At 43.0% G+C, this 18,182-nt stretch overlaps 1 protein-coding gene across 2 annotated transcripts in view; it reads left to right on the plus strand.

The window, feature by feature from the left end:
- The window catches only part of LOC143989079 (uromodulin-like), a 90,407-nt gene extending 72,838 nt beyond the window's left edge, over nucleotides 1-17,569 (plus strand). Inside the window, exons 14-15 of one of the 2 annotated variants that reach the window (XM_077489093.1) lie at nucleotides 4,917-5,007; nucleotides 17,431-17,569. In XM_077489093.1, coding sequence (XP_077345219.1) covers nucleotides 4,917-5,007; nucleotides 17,431-17,522 — 183 coding nt within the window. In that variant the 3' untranslated portion in view covers nucleotides 17,523-17,569. The remainder of the gene's footprint in view (nucleotides 1-4,916; nucleotides 5,008-17,430) is intronic. The other variant, XM_077489092.1, reaches the window with a different exon arrangement.
- The last annotated feature ends 613 nt before the right edge of the window (nucleotides 17,570-18,182 follow it).

Below are 18,182 nucleotides of genomic sequence, written 5' to 3' on the forward strand. Positions count from 1 at the left end.
CGTAGCTGGGGGGTATCTATAGTATGCCTGTGAAGGGGCGCATGTTTCTGCTGCTTAGAACTGTCCCTGCACAAAGTGTCATTTGTGCAGGAAAAAAAGTCTTTTAAAATCACTTGCGGCTATTGTCGGGTCCCGTAATACAGAGAACACTCAATGAGTGTTCTCTGCATTAGCCGACAATTCATTCATTCATTGATAAAAAAAAAAAAAGCGTGGGGGTTCCCCTAAATTCAATTACCAGGCCCTTCAGGTCTGACATGGATATTAAGGGGAACCCCGTGTCAAATTTTAAAAAAAAATTGATGTGGGGGTCCCCCTAAATATCCATAACCAGACCCTTCAGGTCTGATATGGATATTAAGGGGAACCCTGCATCAAATTTAAAAAAAATTGACGTGGGGGTCCCCCTAAAAATCCATATCAGACCCTTTATCCGAGCACGCAACCTGGCAGGCCGCAGGAAAAGAGGGGGGACGAGAGAGCAGCCCCCCCTCCCTCCTGAACCGTACCAGGCCACATACCCTCAACATTGGGAGGATGCTTTGGGGGTCTGTGACCCCTCAAAGCACCTTGTCCCCATGTTGATGAAGACAAGGGCCTCATCCTCACAACCCTGGCCGTTGGTTGTGAGGGTCTGCGGGCGGGGGGCTTATCAGAATCTGGAAGCCCCCTTTAACAAGGGGACCCCCAGATCCCGGCCCCCCCCCTGTTTGAAATGGTAAGGGGGTACAAAAGTACCCCTACCATTTCACAAAGAAAGTGTCAAAATGGTTAAATAAGACAAACACACTTTTGAAAAATTCCTTTATTAAAAAAAAAAATAATAATCCAGCGGTGCTAATCCACTCTTGCTATCCAGCGACGGGTCTCCGGGGTCCAGCGATGGATGATCATATCCAGCGACGGGGGATCTCTCAGTCCAGCGCTGTCCATACATCCTTCTTCTGTCTCCACTGCGGAGACACTGCAGAAAGCCCAGCGCTGACGTTTCTTATATTAGGAGGGCGGGGCCACCCGTCACCTGACCCCGCCCCCTCTGACGCTGGTGAAGGGAGCCAGGGGTTCTCCAGTGACGTATGGGTGACCCCGCCCCCTCTGATGTAAAGGAAACCTGCGTTACATCAGAGAGGGCGGGGTCACCCACACGTCATTGGGGAACCCCTGGCTTCCCTCTCCAGCGTCAGAGGGGCGGGGTCAGGTGACGGGTGGCCCCGCCCTCCTAATATAAGAAACGTCAGCGCTGGGCTCTCTGCAGTGTCTCCGGAGTGGAGACAGAAGACGGATGTATGGACAGCACTGGACTGAGAGATCCCCCGTCGCTGGATATGATCATCCATCGCTGGACCCCGGAGACCCGTCGCTGGATAGCAAGAGTGGATTAGCACCGCTGGATTATTTTTTTTTTTTTTAATAAAGGAATTTTTCAAAAGTGTGTTTGTCTTATTTAACCATTTTGACACTTTCTTTGTGAAATGGTAGGGGTACTTTTGTACCCCCTTACCATTTCAAACAGGGGGGGGCGGGATCTGGGGGTCCCCTTGTTAAAGGGGGCTTCCAGATTCTGATAAGCCCCCCGCCCGCAGACCCTCACAACCAAAGGCCAGGGTTGTGAGGATGAGGCCCTTGTCTTCATCAACATGGGGACAAGGTGCTTTGAGAGGTCACAGACCCCCAAAGCATCCTCCCAATGTTGAGGGTATGTGGCCTGGTACGGTTCAGGAGGGAGGGGGGGGCCGCTCTCTCGTCCCCCCCTCTTTTCCTGCGGCCTGCCAGGTTGCGTGCTTGGATAAAGGGTCTGATATGGATTTTTAGGGGGACCCCCACGTCAATTTTTTTTTAATTTTATGCGGGGTTCCCCTTAATATCCATATCAGACCTGAAGGGTCTGGTTATGGATATTTAGGGGGACCCCCACGTCAATTTTTTTTTTTAATTTGACACGGGGTTCCCCTTAATATCCATGTCAGACCTGAAGGGCCTGGTAATTGAATTTAGGGGAACCCCCACGCTTTTTTTTTTTTTTATCAATGAATGAATGAATTGTCGGCTAATGCAGAGAACACTCATTGAGTGTTCTCTGTATTACGGGACCCGACAATTTAGCCGCAAGTGATTTTAAAAGACTTTTTTTCCTGCACAAATGACACTTTGTGCAGGGACAGTTCTAAGCACCAGAAACATGCGCCCCTTCACAGGCATACTATAGATACCCCCCAGCTACGAAATTTAAAGGAATATTACACTTTTATTGTTTCACTTTAATCATTATTAAAATCACTGCTCCTGAAAAAACGGCCGTTTTTAAAACTTTTTTTTGCATTGATCCATGTCCCCTGGGGCAGGACCCAGGTCCCCAAACACTTTTTAGGACAGTAACCTGCATATTACCCTTTAAAATTAACACTTTAGATTGTGAACGTTCGAGTCCCATAGACTTTAATAGGGTTCTAAAGTTCACACGAAGTTTAGGTCTGTTCGCAGGTTCTGGTGCGAACCGAACAGGGGGGTGTTCGGCTCATCCCTATATATAATATATATATATATATATATATATATATATATATATATATATATATATATATATATATATATATTTTATTTTTTTTTTTTTTTTTTTTTGAAGATCATTTTGTGAGTTTTGTGGGTTTTAATAGGTATACCATTGTTTTTAACATATGTTCTATGTCTTTATAATTTTCTATTTTTGTGATAAAATTAGTTTGTTAGGCATTAACTGCATAAGAGCTATTTACATTTTTTCTTTATAAATAATTATTTGAACTTCCATGGCAGCCCTGTGAAAGTAGATATTTAAACAGTAGTGACAGTGTGAAAACAGTAGCTATCAGAGCAGACATGAAGTTCTGGTTGTCAGCCACTGATCTGCTGCGTGCTCCAACATGCCCACTCTCTACCCCATCTGCCCACATCTGACACAAAAAGAACACCCCTTGCAAGCACAACTGCTTTCTAGGTGCTATATATAAAAAAAAACAATTTCTTTCTCAGTTTAGGCCGATATGTATTCTTCTACATATTATTTGTAAAAAAAAAATTGCAAAAAGCGTATATTGATTGGTTTTTGCAAAAGTTATCGTGTCTACAAAAGAGGGGATAGATTTATGTAATTTTTATTATTTTTTTTATTAGTAATGGTGGCAATCTGCGATTTTTATCATGACTGCGACATTATGGCGGACACAGCGGACACTTTTGACACTATTTTGGGACCATTGTCATTTATACAGCGATAAGTGCTATAAAAATGCACTGATTACTGTATAAATGACACTGGCCGGGAAGGGGTTAAACACTAGGGGGCGATCAAGGGGTTAAGTGTGTCCTAGGGAGTGATTCTAACTGTGGAGGGGGGGGATTGCCTCACTAGAACATGACAGAGATCACTGCTCCGGCTGACAGGGAGCAGTAAAGCTCTGTCATGTTGCTAGGCAGAAAAGGGGAATGCCTTGTTTACATAGGCATCTCGCCGTTCTGCTGCTCCATGACACAATTGCAGGCTCCTGGCAGACAGAGAGTCCACGGCACCCCTGGGCACAGTGACAAAGTACATGGTAGGCATGCGTGCGCCCTGCTGACGGCACATGCGTTCCCACAATGGCACGATTTAAAGGGGACTTACCTGTACACCCAGTTGCCCAGCTGTGCCATTGTGTCGGTGTACATAGTCAAGCACTGGTCGGCATGTGGTTAATGGTTCGAATCACGGCCGGTTCCTAGCTGAATCGGTTGAGATTTGAACTGTGTATGTCCAGCCTAATAGTATCCAGTATGACCCCTTCACACTGAAAAAGCTATATTTCAGGCGCTATTTTTAGCCCAAAAGCCGCTGAAATACGGCTCCCCTGCAGTCTTAGGGTCCTTTCACACGGGGCGGATCAGTTCTGATCCGCCCCGTGGATGTCCGTTTGCTCAGCGGGGATCACTCCGCCGATCCCCGCTGAGCAGGGAGATGACAGGTCTGTCTCCGCACACTGTGCAGGGACGGACCTGTCACAGCGCCGCTCTCCCCTATGGGAGATCGGATGACGACGGACCGCAGTGCCCGTCGTCATCCGATCCGATCCGCAGACGGATGGAAAAATAGCTTTTTCCTCCGTCACACTTTTTCGGATCGGAGCGGGTCGGATGTCAGCGGACATGTCACCGCTGACATCCGACGCTCCATAGAGCTCTATGGAGCACCCGTTCAGGTCCGCCTGAAAAACTGACAGGCGGGCCTGAACGGGACGTTAGTGTGAAAGGGGCCTTAATGTGAAAGCCAGAGGGCTTTCACACGGAGGCGATGCGCTGGCAGGATGTAAAAAAACCTCCTGTAAGCAGCATCTTTGCAGCGGTGAAGGAGCGGCGTATACACCGCTCCTAAAGCGCTCCTGCCCATTGAACTGGCTGGGCACAGCTGCCAAACTGCCGGCAAAGTGCCGCTGCAGCGGGTTATTTTAGCCATTTTTCGACCTCTAATAGGGGTTAAAAACGACCCGTTAGCGGCTGAAAGGCCCTGCAAAAACAACATTAAATCGCCGCTAAAAATAGTGGTGCTTTACTGCCGACGGTACCAACACCCAGTGTGAAAGGGGTCTAAGAATTTTTCGCAAAGACGAAGACAACTGGGTCAATTTACTAAAACTAGTGCACTCAGAATCTGGTACAGCGGTGCATGGTAGCCAATCAGCTTGTTCAATTAAGCTTTGGCAATAAAACCTGGGAGCTGGTTGGTTTCTATGCAGAAGTGAGCCTGATTTTTCACTCTCCAGGTTTAGTAAATAAACCCCAATGGAAATGTCCATTATCATAATGAAAAATGTATTGATTTATTAATTATCCAGCTACAATATTTTGGATGTATGGCAATTGTTCTTTGCTTTACACTATTGATATAACTATTTTATGTGTTACAGTCCTGCTCTGCTGGAAGCAAATCTGGAAAATCTGCTGATCAGATCTATAACATCAGTGTGGGGCCCGTTACACTTCTGTCTGAGATATCAGGTAATGTATGTCAAAGATAACGTGCATGCAAGGGTTCAAAATGACTTTATTTATCTTGAATTTACTAATTTATATATAAAGCTAATGTAAAGGCAAATGTTTAAGCTTTGGAAAGTGTAGGGATGGGTTAGAGCCTTCGGGGTTGATTTACTTAAGTCAAATAGGCTGTTCACTCTGCAAGGGAATTCTCCCCAGACTGAAAGTGGTACAGGAATATCCAATCATGTGCAAGGGAAATAGAAAAAGAACGTTTTTGCTTGCACGTGATTGGATGATAGAACTCCCTAAGCTTAAAGTGATTGTAAAGGAAGAAGGTTTTTCTATCTTAATGTATGTAGTGGGTAGCACTCTCGCCTAACAGTAAAAAGGGTTGCTGGTTTGAATCCCAACCATGACACTACCTGCCTGGAGTTTGCATGTTCTCCCTGTACCTGGGTGGGTTTCCTCCGGGTACTCCGGTTTCCTCTCACACTCCAAAGACATGCAGGTAGGTTAATTGGCTTCTGTCCAAAAATGGCCCTAGTATATGAATGGGGACCTTGGATTGTGAGCTCCTTGAGGGTAGGGACCAATGTGAGTGTGCAATGTACAGGAATAGGGACAATTGTAGACACTCACTCAGGTTGAACTGGATGGACTGGTGTCTTTATTCAACCTTACTAACTATGATAAAAAGCCTTCTGTATGCAGCAGCCCCCCTCAGCCCCCCTAATACTTTCCCATCTCGATCCAGCGATGTTGTGGGAGACTCAGGTGTCCAAGACTTTGGCTGAGACAGCAGCAAAGCACCATTGGCTTGCTGTCAATCAAAGTCAGTAAACCAATGAGGAGAAAGAGGGGGTGGAACCGGGCCACGGCTCCATGTCTGAATGAACACAGGCTTGGGTACCCCCTAGTGTTGCCACCTGTCGGGGATTCACACATCCGGGTTTCAGACTGCCTGAAACCCAGACACATTATTCAGACTGGACTATGGCTTCCCAGCAGGGTTGCTGGCTGCAGTTGTGTAAGTTGAGAGTGTCTGTTACATTCTCTTTCACACTGCCCAAAGCCAGCACTAACAATCCCCCCACATACAGATGGGAGAGGAGAGAGGGCTCGATCCTCCCCCTACCCCTCTGTGTCTGCCCACACTCCAATCCCCAGCGCTGTGCCTCAGAAAAGTAAAGTGGGGGTGGGAAATTTGAAGTCCAGCAGCCTCAGATACATCTGGATGAGAGGTGCTGACTGCCAAGGGTCGAGTGAGCTCACCATCCATCCCTGTCTTTGACTGAAGTCTCCTCCCTTCTCTCTCTCCTGCCTCTGAGTGAGTACATTAAAGTAAATCAGGGTTCTCAGAGCACTGCAGAGTTCCCCTTTACACCAGAGGCCACAGTGTTCCCCCTTCAATCAGAGTCCTCTCTGTAGATCAGAGTTCTCAGTGTTCCCCCTTACATCAGAGTCCTCTCTGTGCATTCTCAGTGTCCCCCCTTAGATCAGGGATCCCAGAGCATCCCTTAGCCCTTGTACACATGGTCGGACATTCCGACAACCAAATCCGTCGGATTTTATCCGTCAGATATTGTCCAACGGATTTTGTCCGAAACTGTTGCATACACACGGTCGGACAAAGTTGTCGGAAAATCCGATCGTTCAGAACGCAATGACGTTATTTCGTTATGACAGGACTACGTTCAGGCTAGTAGCCAATAGCTTTGGTGTAGGAACTTGATCTGAGCATGCGTGGCACTTTGTCCGATTGGAATTCTCTACACATGATCGGACAAAGTCCGAACGGATAATGTTGTCGGAAAGTTTTATAGCCAAGCTGGAAAACTTGGTCCGTCAGATATTCAGATGGAAACAGTCCGATGGAGCCCACACATGGTCAGATTATCCGGCAACACGGTCCGATCGGACATTTTCCATCGGAATATCTGACCGTGTTTACAAGGGCTTAGAGTCCCCAGTGTTCTCCCTAACATCAGAGTCTGCAGTGTCCCCCCTTACAGTGGAAGGTGTAAAAGGGGAACTCTGATGTAAAGGGGGAACTCTTGTTATTACCTTCATATGATTAGGAATGTTATTGAATAGCAAAATATATGTAAAATTTATACTATAAAAAAAAAATTGCTGTGCGCCACTAAAGTGTTCGGGTTTGACTTGAAGAAAGGTGGCAACCCTAATACCCCCATAGCCACCTGCTTGCTGTGGGGTAATGGAACAGGAGGGAGGGGCAAGGAACGCCGAAGAGGGACCCAAGACGAGAAGGACCTGGGCTGCTCTGTGCAAAACCACTATGCAGAGCAGGTAAGCATAAAATATTTACATAAATCATAAAGTGCAGTGCTAAAAATTAATAAAAAGTCCCAATGCTGAGGAAATATGACATCTCAATGAAAACAGTCCAATAGGTGTAGGTCCACACAAAGGAAAGTGCTGGGAAGAATGCTTCACCAAGAAGGAAAGGTACACACTAACTCTTATCCCAATGAGTTGACTACTTAATCAAAAGCAGTCAAACACGCTAGGAAAATCCTCCACTTAGACCCCTTTCACACTGCCTTGCCCATAGCGTCGGCGGAAGCGGCTCCATTCACATCTATCTTTGCATTTCAAAAATGCGCTGCACCAAAAATCACAGTAAGAAAACACACCAAGCTCCACTCTAAAAAAAAATGTTCTGAAGCTTCTTTGGGACGACTGCTGCGTGTAGGGCAGCCCATTCAGGGGCGTGGTCTGCCCTGTGTGTGATGAGTGCAAAAATGTTCCAAAACGCCCCCCCCCCCCCCCGAATGGGGCTGAGGGTGTCTGTCCCCTCCCTCCTATGTGCTTGTATAAAGATTACCACACATTATGCAATCTGATTGTGTATTTAGTGAGAAGGGTGATCACTGATTGATTGCATTTCATTTAAAAAACATGCACCTGGGAATGGGAGGGTAGATAATGCAGGGTGTGTGCTAATGAGGTCAGCTGGTCAACTCCTTCCTGTGTCATGACCTACAGTCTGATCAGGAAAAAGCAGGGCTTTTTTTCTCAGAGAATAGGTGCAGGAACTCCCTCTTTCTGACTCACCCCTTTTCTCCGCCTCTACCCACCTCCGAGCACCGTCTACCTACTTCGCATTACTGCCCTTTTGGAGAACCAAGTATCATTTTGTGGTGATAAGCAATTTGTATGGAATTTGTTAATGATAACAAGAAAAGCAGTAAAATAGATCCCCTGTAGCCAATAACAATAATGCCCCCCTCTAGCAACAATAGATCCCCATTAACAATGGGCCAATAGAAACAAAATCCCCCGCCAGCAACAACAGATCTCCTCAAAGCCAGCATCAACAGACTCTCCAGCAGCCAGCAACAATAGTCCCCTCTCTCAACAGTAGATATCTCCCAGCCATAACTGACCCCTCAGCAATATAAGACCCACTCCAGCAATAATAGGTCCCCCACCAGTAAGAATAGACCTCCCCCTGCAAAAATAGATCCCCTCTAGGTAGAATAGATCTCTCAGAAACCATCATCAATAGACCCTGGTGCAGACCACAGCACCCCTTACCATTACATACAGTCAGTGCTGGAGGTGCCCCCGCGTTCCCCTGCGTTCCCATTGAAAAAAAGCCCTGGGAAAAAAACATTATTAAATAATTTAGTCTATATTTTTATGTGACAACACTGAATTAATTACACTTTGCTACAATGTAAAGTAGTGAGTGTACAACTTGTATAACTATAAATTTACTGTCCCCTGAAAATAACTCAACACACAGCCATTAATGTCTAAACCACTGGCAACAAAAGTGAGTACACCCCTAAGTGAAAATGTCCAAATTGGGCCCAAAGTGTGAATATTTTGTGTGCCCACCATTATTTTCCAGTACTGCCTTAACCTTCTTGGACATGAAGGTTGCTACTGGAGTCCTCTTCCACTCCTCCATGACGACATCACACAGCTGGTGAATGTTGGAGACCTTGCGCTCCTCCACCTTCTGTTTGTGGGTGCCCCACAGATGCTCAATAGGGTTTAGGTCTGGAGACATGCTTGGCCAGTCCTTCACCTTTACCCTTAGCTTCTATAGGAAGGCAGTGGTTGTCTTGGAGGTGTGCTTTGGGCTGTTATCATGTTGGAATACTGCCCTGCGGCCCAGTCACTGAAGGGAGGGGATCATGCTTTACTTCAGTACATCACATTACATGTTGGCATTCATGGTTCCCTAAATGAGCTGTAGCTCCCCTAGTGCCAGCAGCACTCATGGAGCCCCAGACCATGACACTCCCACCACCATGCTTGACAGTAGGCAAGACACACTTGTCTTTGTACTCCTCAACTGGTTTCTGCCCACACACGCTTGACACAATGTGAACCAAATAAGTTTATCTTGGTCTCATCAGAGCACAGGACATGGTTCCAGTAATCCATGTCCTTAGTCTGCTTGTCTTCAACAGACTTTTTGCAGGCTTTCTTGTGAATCTATTCTAGAAGAGGCTTCTTTCTTTGACAGCCATGTAGACCAATTTTATGCAGTGTGCTGCTTATGGTCTGAGCACTGACAGGCTGACCCCCTCACCCCTTCAACCTCTGCAGCAATGCAGGCAGCACTCATCCGTCTATTTCCCAAAGACAACCTCTGGATCCTCAGCTAGTTCTTTGTCATGAGGTGCCACATTGAAATTCCAGTATGAGAGAGTGAGAGTGATAACACCAATTTTAACACACCTGCTCCCCATTCACACCTGAGACCTTGCAACACAAACTAATCACATGACATTAATGGCTGTGTGTGAGTTATTTTGAGGGGGCAGCAAATTTACACTGTTGTACAATAAATAATAAATAATAAAAAATATTTACAAAAATGTGAGGGATGTACTCACTTCTGTGAGATACTGAATCTACATAAATACTATATTGATGCAAAGGGGAGCTGTAATTTAGAAGAAGAAAAAAAAGTGTACAAAGGTGAACTTACCCTTTAAGCACCGCTGCCAATGTGAAGAAAGCCTTAAAGGTTGACTTTTAAAGAATTCCCCTTATGCCCGCATATAGTAGTGCAAGGTTTTTATATCAATGTTAAAATATCTTCACCCTCAAATACATTATCTTTCCTCTCCATTCCTCCTCTGGTCTTCTGCAAGAGTAGCGCTGTTTTTTTTTTCCTAATACACTTTTTTTAGTAAATCTGGCCATGCCCCCCTTCACTCAATTCGCCCAGGCAAAAGATGTGCACTGTCCTCCCTTTGCCTTCTAGGATATAAATGTCACATATCCCAGTAGGCAAAGCAATGTGTATCATTGTGAGGTGCACCGGCTGAACCTGAAACAGCCATAGCCTATTCATGACATCACACTAAAACATGCCGGTATGGGACCGATGACTGCCAGAAGACAAAAGGGTCTCAGCTGGACGATGCTGGATCTGCTGTGCGGCTAAGTATCTGAAATATGCAGAACTCACCACCAGGTAAGTAGGGTTTGTTTTTGTTTTTTTAATGGAGGAGGGGTGAAAATCCACTTTGACAAATCTTTGGAAAAACATGGTATTTACCCTGACCTAAAAAGTCCACAGATATTAATCTATGTAGGGTTTTTACACATACTCAGTTAGGTCCAGATATTTCCATTGGAGGGATACTGGTCTTCCTTGATTTGGAGAAGGCTTTTGATTCAGTTGATTGGAAATATATGACTATGGTGTTGGAAGTGTTTGGCTTCGACCCTCACTTTAGAAAGTGGATTGACATTCTTTATCATTCCCTAAACGCAGCCATTAAATTGAACAGAATGTTGTCTGAGCTTTTTTTGATGGGTGGGGGCACTCGCCAAGGATGCCCTATGTCACCGGGTCTTTTCGCCATAATGAACGAACCCTTGCCTGCTGCTTTGAGGGCTTTTGCTGAGGTACAGGTGATAACTGGGGGTAGTTTGAACAAAAAAACAGCTCTGTATGCCGACGACATAGTTCTTCTTGCGTGACTCGGATACATCTTTGACGGCGGCATGAGATATTTTAAATTCTTACGACCAATTTTTCAGGACTGAAAGTCAATGGGGGTAAATCCCAGATTCTCCCACTCCCAGATTCTCCCACAAGTATCCTAACTGTAGGGCTCCTGTCGACTGCCCATTGCAACAGGTAGACATCATCAAATATCTGGGTCTGTATATTTCCAACTCAGTGTCAGATTTTATTGCACTCTGTTTTTGTCAAAGCTCAAATCTAGGCTACAGGCATAGCAGACTTGACCTCTAAAGCTCATTGGTAGGGTGAATTTATTAAAGATTAAATTTTTGCCTCCATTTCTGTATATATTTCGGAACTCACCTGTCTGTATACCGAGATATATATTTAAGAAGATTGATCAGCTGGTTACGACTTTTGTGTGGCAAGGGCACCACCCTAGAATCAAACTTCGGGTATTGCAATTGGCGTGGAAACAGGGGGGCTGGCGGTCCCTGATTTCTATTGTTATTTTCTAGCATGTCTGTTGGGATTCGCCTATAGGTGGTTTAGTCTTCCGGATGATGATGTTGCCACTACCAGTGAAGCGGCTAATGTCGGCTCTTATGAGGCACTGGTGTATATGTTACTACGTGGAAACAGGGCTTCGTATAATGTTACAGGGCAACTGGTAGGGCATGAGCGGTGGCTAAAAGGATGAGTGGCGATGTGGCGATTTCCTCTCACGCACAGTTATGGAAGAATCCCAGCCTGATCAACTTTGACAAATCTTTGGAAAAACATGGTATTTACCCTGACCTAAAAAGTCCACAGATATTAATCTATGTAGGGTTTTTACACATACTTAGTTAGGTCCAGATATTTCCATTGGAGGGATACTGGTCTTCCTTGATTTGGAGAAGGCTTTTGATTCAGTTGATTGGAAATATATGACTATGGTGTTGGAAGTGTTTGGCTTCGACCCTCACTTTAGAAAGTGGATTGACATTCTTTATCATTCCCTAAACGCAGCCATTAAATTGAACAGAATGTTGTCTGAGCTTTTTTTGATGGGTAGGGGCACTCGCCAAGGATGCCCTATGTCACCGGGTCTTTTCGCCATAATGAACAAACCCTTGCCTGCTGCTTTGAGGGCTTTTGCTGAGGTACAGGTGATAACTGGGGGTAGTTTGAACAAAAAAACAGCTCTGTATGCCGACGACATAGTTCTTCTTGCGTGACTCGGATACATCTTTGACGGCGGCATGAGATATTTTAAATTCTTACGACCAATTTTTCAGGACTGAAAGTCAATGGGGGTAAATCCCAGATTCTCCCACTCCCAGATTCTCCCACAAGTATCCTAACTGTGGGGCTCCTGTCGACTGCCCATTGCAACAGGTAGACATCATCAAATATCTGGGTCTGTATATTTCCAACTCAGTGTCAGATTTTATTGCACTCTGTTTTTGTCAAAGCTCAAATCTAGGCTACAGGCATAGCAGACTTGACCTCTAAAGCTCATTGGTAGGGTGAATTTATTAAAGATTAAATTTTTGCCTCCATTTCTGTATATATTTCGGAACTCACCTGTCTGTATACCGAGATATATATTTAAGAAGATTGATCAGCTGGTTACGACTTTTGTGTGGCAAGGGCACCACCCTAGAATCAAACTTCGGGTATTGCAATTGGCGTGGAAACAGGGGGGCTGGCGGTCCCTGATTTCTATTGTTATTTTCTAGCATGTCTGTTGGGATTCGCCTATAGGTGGTTTAGTCTTCCGGATGATGATGTTGCCACTACCAGTGAAGCGGCTAATGTCGGCTCTAATGAGGCACTGGTGTATATGTTACTACGTGGAAACAGGGCTTCGTATAATGTTACAGGGCAACTGGTAGGGCATGAGCGGTGGCTAAAAGGATGAGTGGCGATGTGGCGATTTCCTCTCACGCACAGTTATGGAAGAATCCCAGCCTGATCAACTTCTTTGAGTACTCTGATCCAATCATTTGGACTAAATTTGGTATTAAGACACTGATGGATATAGTGGGTAATGGGAAACACCTTCAGGTTGTTACTCTGAAAACTAAATTTCATCTCTACAATACTCATCTGTTGTTATTTGCAACACTGCGGACCAGTGCACAAAGCAAGGTCCATAAAGACATGGATGAGCGAGCTGGGGTGGAGGAACTTGACTGGCGTGCACAGAGTCTTGACCTCAACCCCGTCCACGCCTGCTGCCTTTACTGGGCTGTACTGAGCGATCAGACTCCCGGTACCACTACTGCTGGGATCTGTGAGGCACTGGGAGTGGAGGAAGGTTCATCTGTACCTGCCTCCACCTTTGTGGTGTCAGAAATCGGAAGCCACAAAGATTGTTACTTCCGTTTTCAGTTTGTTATTGACAAGTCGTTACTGGCTTGTAAAAGCATCTCATCAAACCATTCTCTGTTTGACCAGATGCTTTTGAGAGCAGAGGGGAGATCTGGTGTCTAAAGCCCCGTACACACGAGAGGACTTATGTCCGACAGACTTCCAAAGGAGTTCCGCCGGAGTTCCGCTGGAGTTCCGCCGGAGTTCTGACAGACTTTTCGGCCGAACGGACTTGGCCACACACGATCACACTAAACTCCGACGGATTCGAACGTGATGACGTACGACCCGACTCGAATAAGGAAGTTCATAGCCAGTAGCCAATAGCTGCCCTAGCGTCGGTTTTAGTCCGTCGGAGTAGCATACACACGAGCGGATTTTTCGAAGGGGACCGGGTCCGGCGGAGTTCCGTCGGGAAAATTTGAAGCATGCTTCATTTCTAAAGTCCGTCAGACTTTTGCGAAGCTAAAGTCCGTTGCAGCCCACACACGATTGGATAGTCTGACGGACTCGGTCTGACGGACTTTGGATGTTGAAAAGTCCGCTCGTGTGTACGGGGCTTAATAGACCCTAGATCTCTCCTCAGAGAACAGGTCAGATCTCTCCATAAAGGGGACCTGTCATAGCCCATTCTATCACAAGGGATGCTGTTAATCCCTTGTGATGGCAATTAAATTTCATTTAAAAAAGAAAATTAAAGTACAGTGTAAAAATATTTTCATAATATATTTTCATAATAATTTTAATAATGTTTTTATTGTGGTAAATAATTTTTATAATGTACAAATTTTTTTTTAAAAATTAAAGTTTACCCTTGCTCATACGCAAATGCAAGCACGTACATAGGTCCCGCATGCATATGTAAATGGTGATCGCACTGCACATGTGAGGTATTGTCGTGAACGTCAGTGTGCAAGAAATAATTCTAGCCACAGACCTTCCGTGTAACTCTAAACTGGTAGCCTGTAAAGGCTTTTAAAGTGTCCCCATGGAAAAGTTTAGGTGCCATAGTTTGTTGCCCTTCCACAGGTGTACATTATTTTAAAGCGTGGCATGTTTGCTCGGTGTAACATTGACAAGGCGGTGCAGCTTGAACATAGATTTGCAAATTTTGTGCAACTAAAACCTCTGTTAAATAGTAGTAATGTAGTTCAATTTTTGAAAAGCATGATTCAGACTTCCATCAACACCCAAACTACATGGCACCTCATCCCTGTTAACAATATCAAGAATTATTGGGAAGCAGAACCCAAAGCGAAGAGATGGGACATTAAGGGTGCAATATTCAAAGAAAAAAGAATATATGTATAAAAAAAAATTAAATTTTATTATAACAACAATTCAATAAAAGCAAACAAAAAAATAGCCTTATAATTATACAAGGGTGTTATATATAACTTGCGGTCCAGATAGTGGTTCAGTTGGGGTAGTTGTAATTTGCTTATCCCGACATGTTTCGCTTATCGCTTCATCAGAGGATATACAAACTAGCAAAATAATAATAACAAGATAACATAAAAATCAGGTTTAATTACAAAAAATACATTCCAAGATAATTTGTATAGATTTATATATATATATATATATACACAATTAAAGGGATATGAACAGGGATTTAGATAGAAAGGTGTGCTTACCCCCACTTCACCAACCTATCTCCTGCAGGAAAAATCATCCAGGTATAATAAAGGGTGCAAGGGCAGCGAGCCCAACAACCAAGTAATACAGCAAGGAGGGCACAGACGATGACAAGTCTGGACAAATAAAAAGGAAAATTGTATTTTATGGAAAAAGGGCTTTTTCATTTCTCAGTTACAAACTTCTTTATAAGCTAGTGGATTCTGTACTGACCTAACCTAATTCCACTTTTAAAACCTATATTATATCTGTAGAAATATAGGTGTATATAATAGAAAATAGAGAAGAATCCACCAAATTATTTATTATAATAATACTGATTCGTAATTAACCTTTTATATTTGAATTACATTAAGTAATGAGCATATTAACGCTACTTATGGACTTATCTTAACAGGGATATATATTAATTATGTTATCATTTAGTTTATAAAAAGGAAAATGTACTATGCCAACTTACATGCTTACTAAGAGAGTAGAGATTCTTTCCTGTAGTCCTATATTACTGCTAAGCCAATAAGAAAATCATGTAGCCCATTAGAAATGAATTGGACTGCAAGGAATACGCACCCACAAGCTATCAGCTTGTTTCCAGGGTGTCTATAATGTATAAGAAAAAGAAGGAGTTAACAGATGCAAACATAGGAATCCTAGCAAAGAAATCAATATAAAGATTCTTGTCTGAGGATAAACTTACTGACAGTGAAAGTGGATGTTTTCCTAGTGCGGCTCCTCCGTGACTGAGCCGGGTCTGATTGTATCCAGCTATAAAGCCACCGTCCATCGAGCCGGCGTCTGACGTCACCGGCTCGATGCGGACACATAGGACAGTACTGCGCATGCGCGAGAGGAGGAAATGGGGAGGGAAACTACATTTCCCATAATGCTCCGGTGGTCTCACCGGCATTAAGTGTCACGCTGGAGAACGATCAGCGTGTACAGGGGAGATGTAGGGCTAGAATGTTAAACGCTCATACCGCCCATAGATGGAGGGCTCCCCAAGCCATCAGGCGGCAAATACTGTCAAAAACTGGGCACCTCGCTCGAAAGGAGAGAACAACCAATCGAACGAAGGTGCCCTTGGGCGTCCGTATGCTCCTCCGTAATGCCACAGTCACATAGGCAGTGGGCTGGCGCTCATACATCTAGGGTAGAAATTTCAAAATTCTCAGGGGGGCAAAGGAAGGAAAAAGTAAAAGGGGGAAGCACCCTCATATGTCAAAGAGTCCAATGGGGTCCTGGACCGAACTGACCGCAAATCAAGGACGCGTGACCATAAAGCCCCAGTCATACCAACAAAAACAAAAGAAAACAGCAAACTGGTACAGAAAATAAAAAATAATATTATAATTATTTTTGTTTCTAAAAAGCATGTCAATAGTTCATATATATATCAACAATAAAAATAAACCAATGAGAAAAAAAAATAAAATAAATAAAAGGTTTTAAAAGTGGAATTAGGTTAGGTCAGTACAGAATCCACTAGCTTATAAAGAAGTTTGTAACTGAGAAATGAAAAAGCCCTTTTTCCATAAAATAAAATTTTCCTTTTTATTTGTCCAGACTTGTCATCGTCTGTGCCCTCCTTGCTGTATTACTTGGTTGTTGGGCTCGCTGCCCTTGCACCCTTTATTATACCTGGATGATTTTTCCTGCAGGAGATAGGTTGGTGAAGTGGGGGTAAGCACACCTTTCTATCTAAAGCCCTGTTCATATCCCTTTAATTGTATGTATATATATATAAATCTATACAAATTATCTTGGAATGTATTTTTTGTAATTAAACCTGATTTTTATGTTATCTTGTTATTATTATTTTGCTAGTTTGTATATCCTCTGATGAAGCGATAAGCGAAACATGTCGGGATAAGCAAATTACAACTACCCCAACTGAACCACTATCTGGACCGCAAGTTATATATAACACCCTTGTATAATTATAAGGCTGTTTTTTTGTTTGCTTTTATTGAATTGTTGTTATAATAAAATTTAATTTTTTTTTATACATATATTCTTTTTTCTTTGAATATTGCACCCTTAATGTCCCATCTCTTCGCTTTGGGTTCTGCTACCCAATAGTTCTTGATAGTAGTAATGTAGTGTTTGGTCTTAGGTAAGTATATTTATTAACTTTTTTTTTTTTTTTTTTTTTTTTTTACTAAAGTGTTTTGGCATGGGGGAAGTGTGAAAAAATCAGACAATGCTAGGTAGTACAAGGTCTGGTTTAAGGTAAAAAACAGGAGTACATTGATATGATTTTTTAATATTCTACATCATGATTTTTTTCAGTAAATGTGTAAATATTTTATTTATCATATAATAATAATCCTGAAATGATTTAAAACTAAATATTGCTATCAAATCTATTGTTGTCATTAAATGCTTTAGCTTACTATATATGTAAACCAATGAGAAAGTTTTAACATTTTTAGTGATATCCTCTAAGTAATCACTGTAGCTGATTTTTTTTTTATTATTCTTCACAGCTTACTCCTCCGGTGTAGATGGTAAAATAATTTACTATAAACTTTCCTGTAGTTTGTTGTCATTTGTAGCATATGCAAATGCTTATAGATAAATACTATCTACCTTATGCTTCTAACCTTGAAATCCTATATACAAACACACAAATGTTTTAATCCGAAAAGTGCATTGTCACATAAATTATAATTAACAACCAAGTAATATATTTAAAAAGCCCTTTTGTCACAAAAATATATATTTACAAGAATATCCTCTGTTTTTTGTAGTGTAGTGCTTTATTTGATATATGTACATTTCAAAATATTTTATACACGAATATATAAATACATCTATAAAATAATCACTCAAGTGCATAAAAGTCCTTTCTTTTAAATGTAATCTACAGTGTGCTTGTTCTAATTTTTTCCCAGTGGACAGCCACCAATGATAGGACAAGATCTCATCCAAGATTTTACTCGTCAGTCCTTGAGTAGGTCAGGGTGCTTTTATTAATACAATTGATATCCTTTCATGTCTGTCTTGATGGCTAAATAAACAACTCCAAGATTTTCCTAAAACAGACGTTCATGGGTGAAAGAAACAGGACTTCATATTGTAAAAACCTTTTTCATAAAAAAATAAAATAAAAGCTATAATATGGCATTTACATATGTTGGTGCACAGATCTCGCTTAAACTCAGTAGCATCCCAAATTCTGAGTTGCGAAATGCATGCATGATCATGTTTCTGCCTCCTCCTCCCTACATGTATTGTC

This window comes from Lithobates pipiens, unplaced genomic scaffold, assembly GCF_037356315.1.
Source record: "Lithobates pipiens isolate NorthernLeopardFrog02 unplaced genomic scaffold, aLitPip1_a1.2 Scaffold_18, whole genome shotgun sequence".
NCBI classification, from domain to species: domain Eukaryota; kingdom Metazoa; phylum Chordata; class Amphibia; order Anura; family Ranidae; genus Lithobates; species Lithobates pipiens.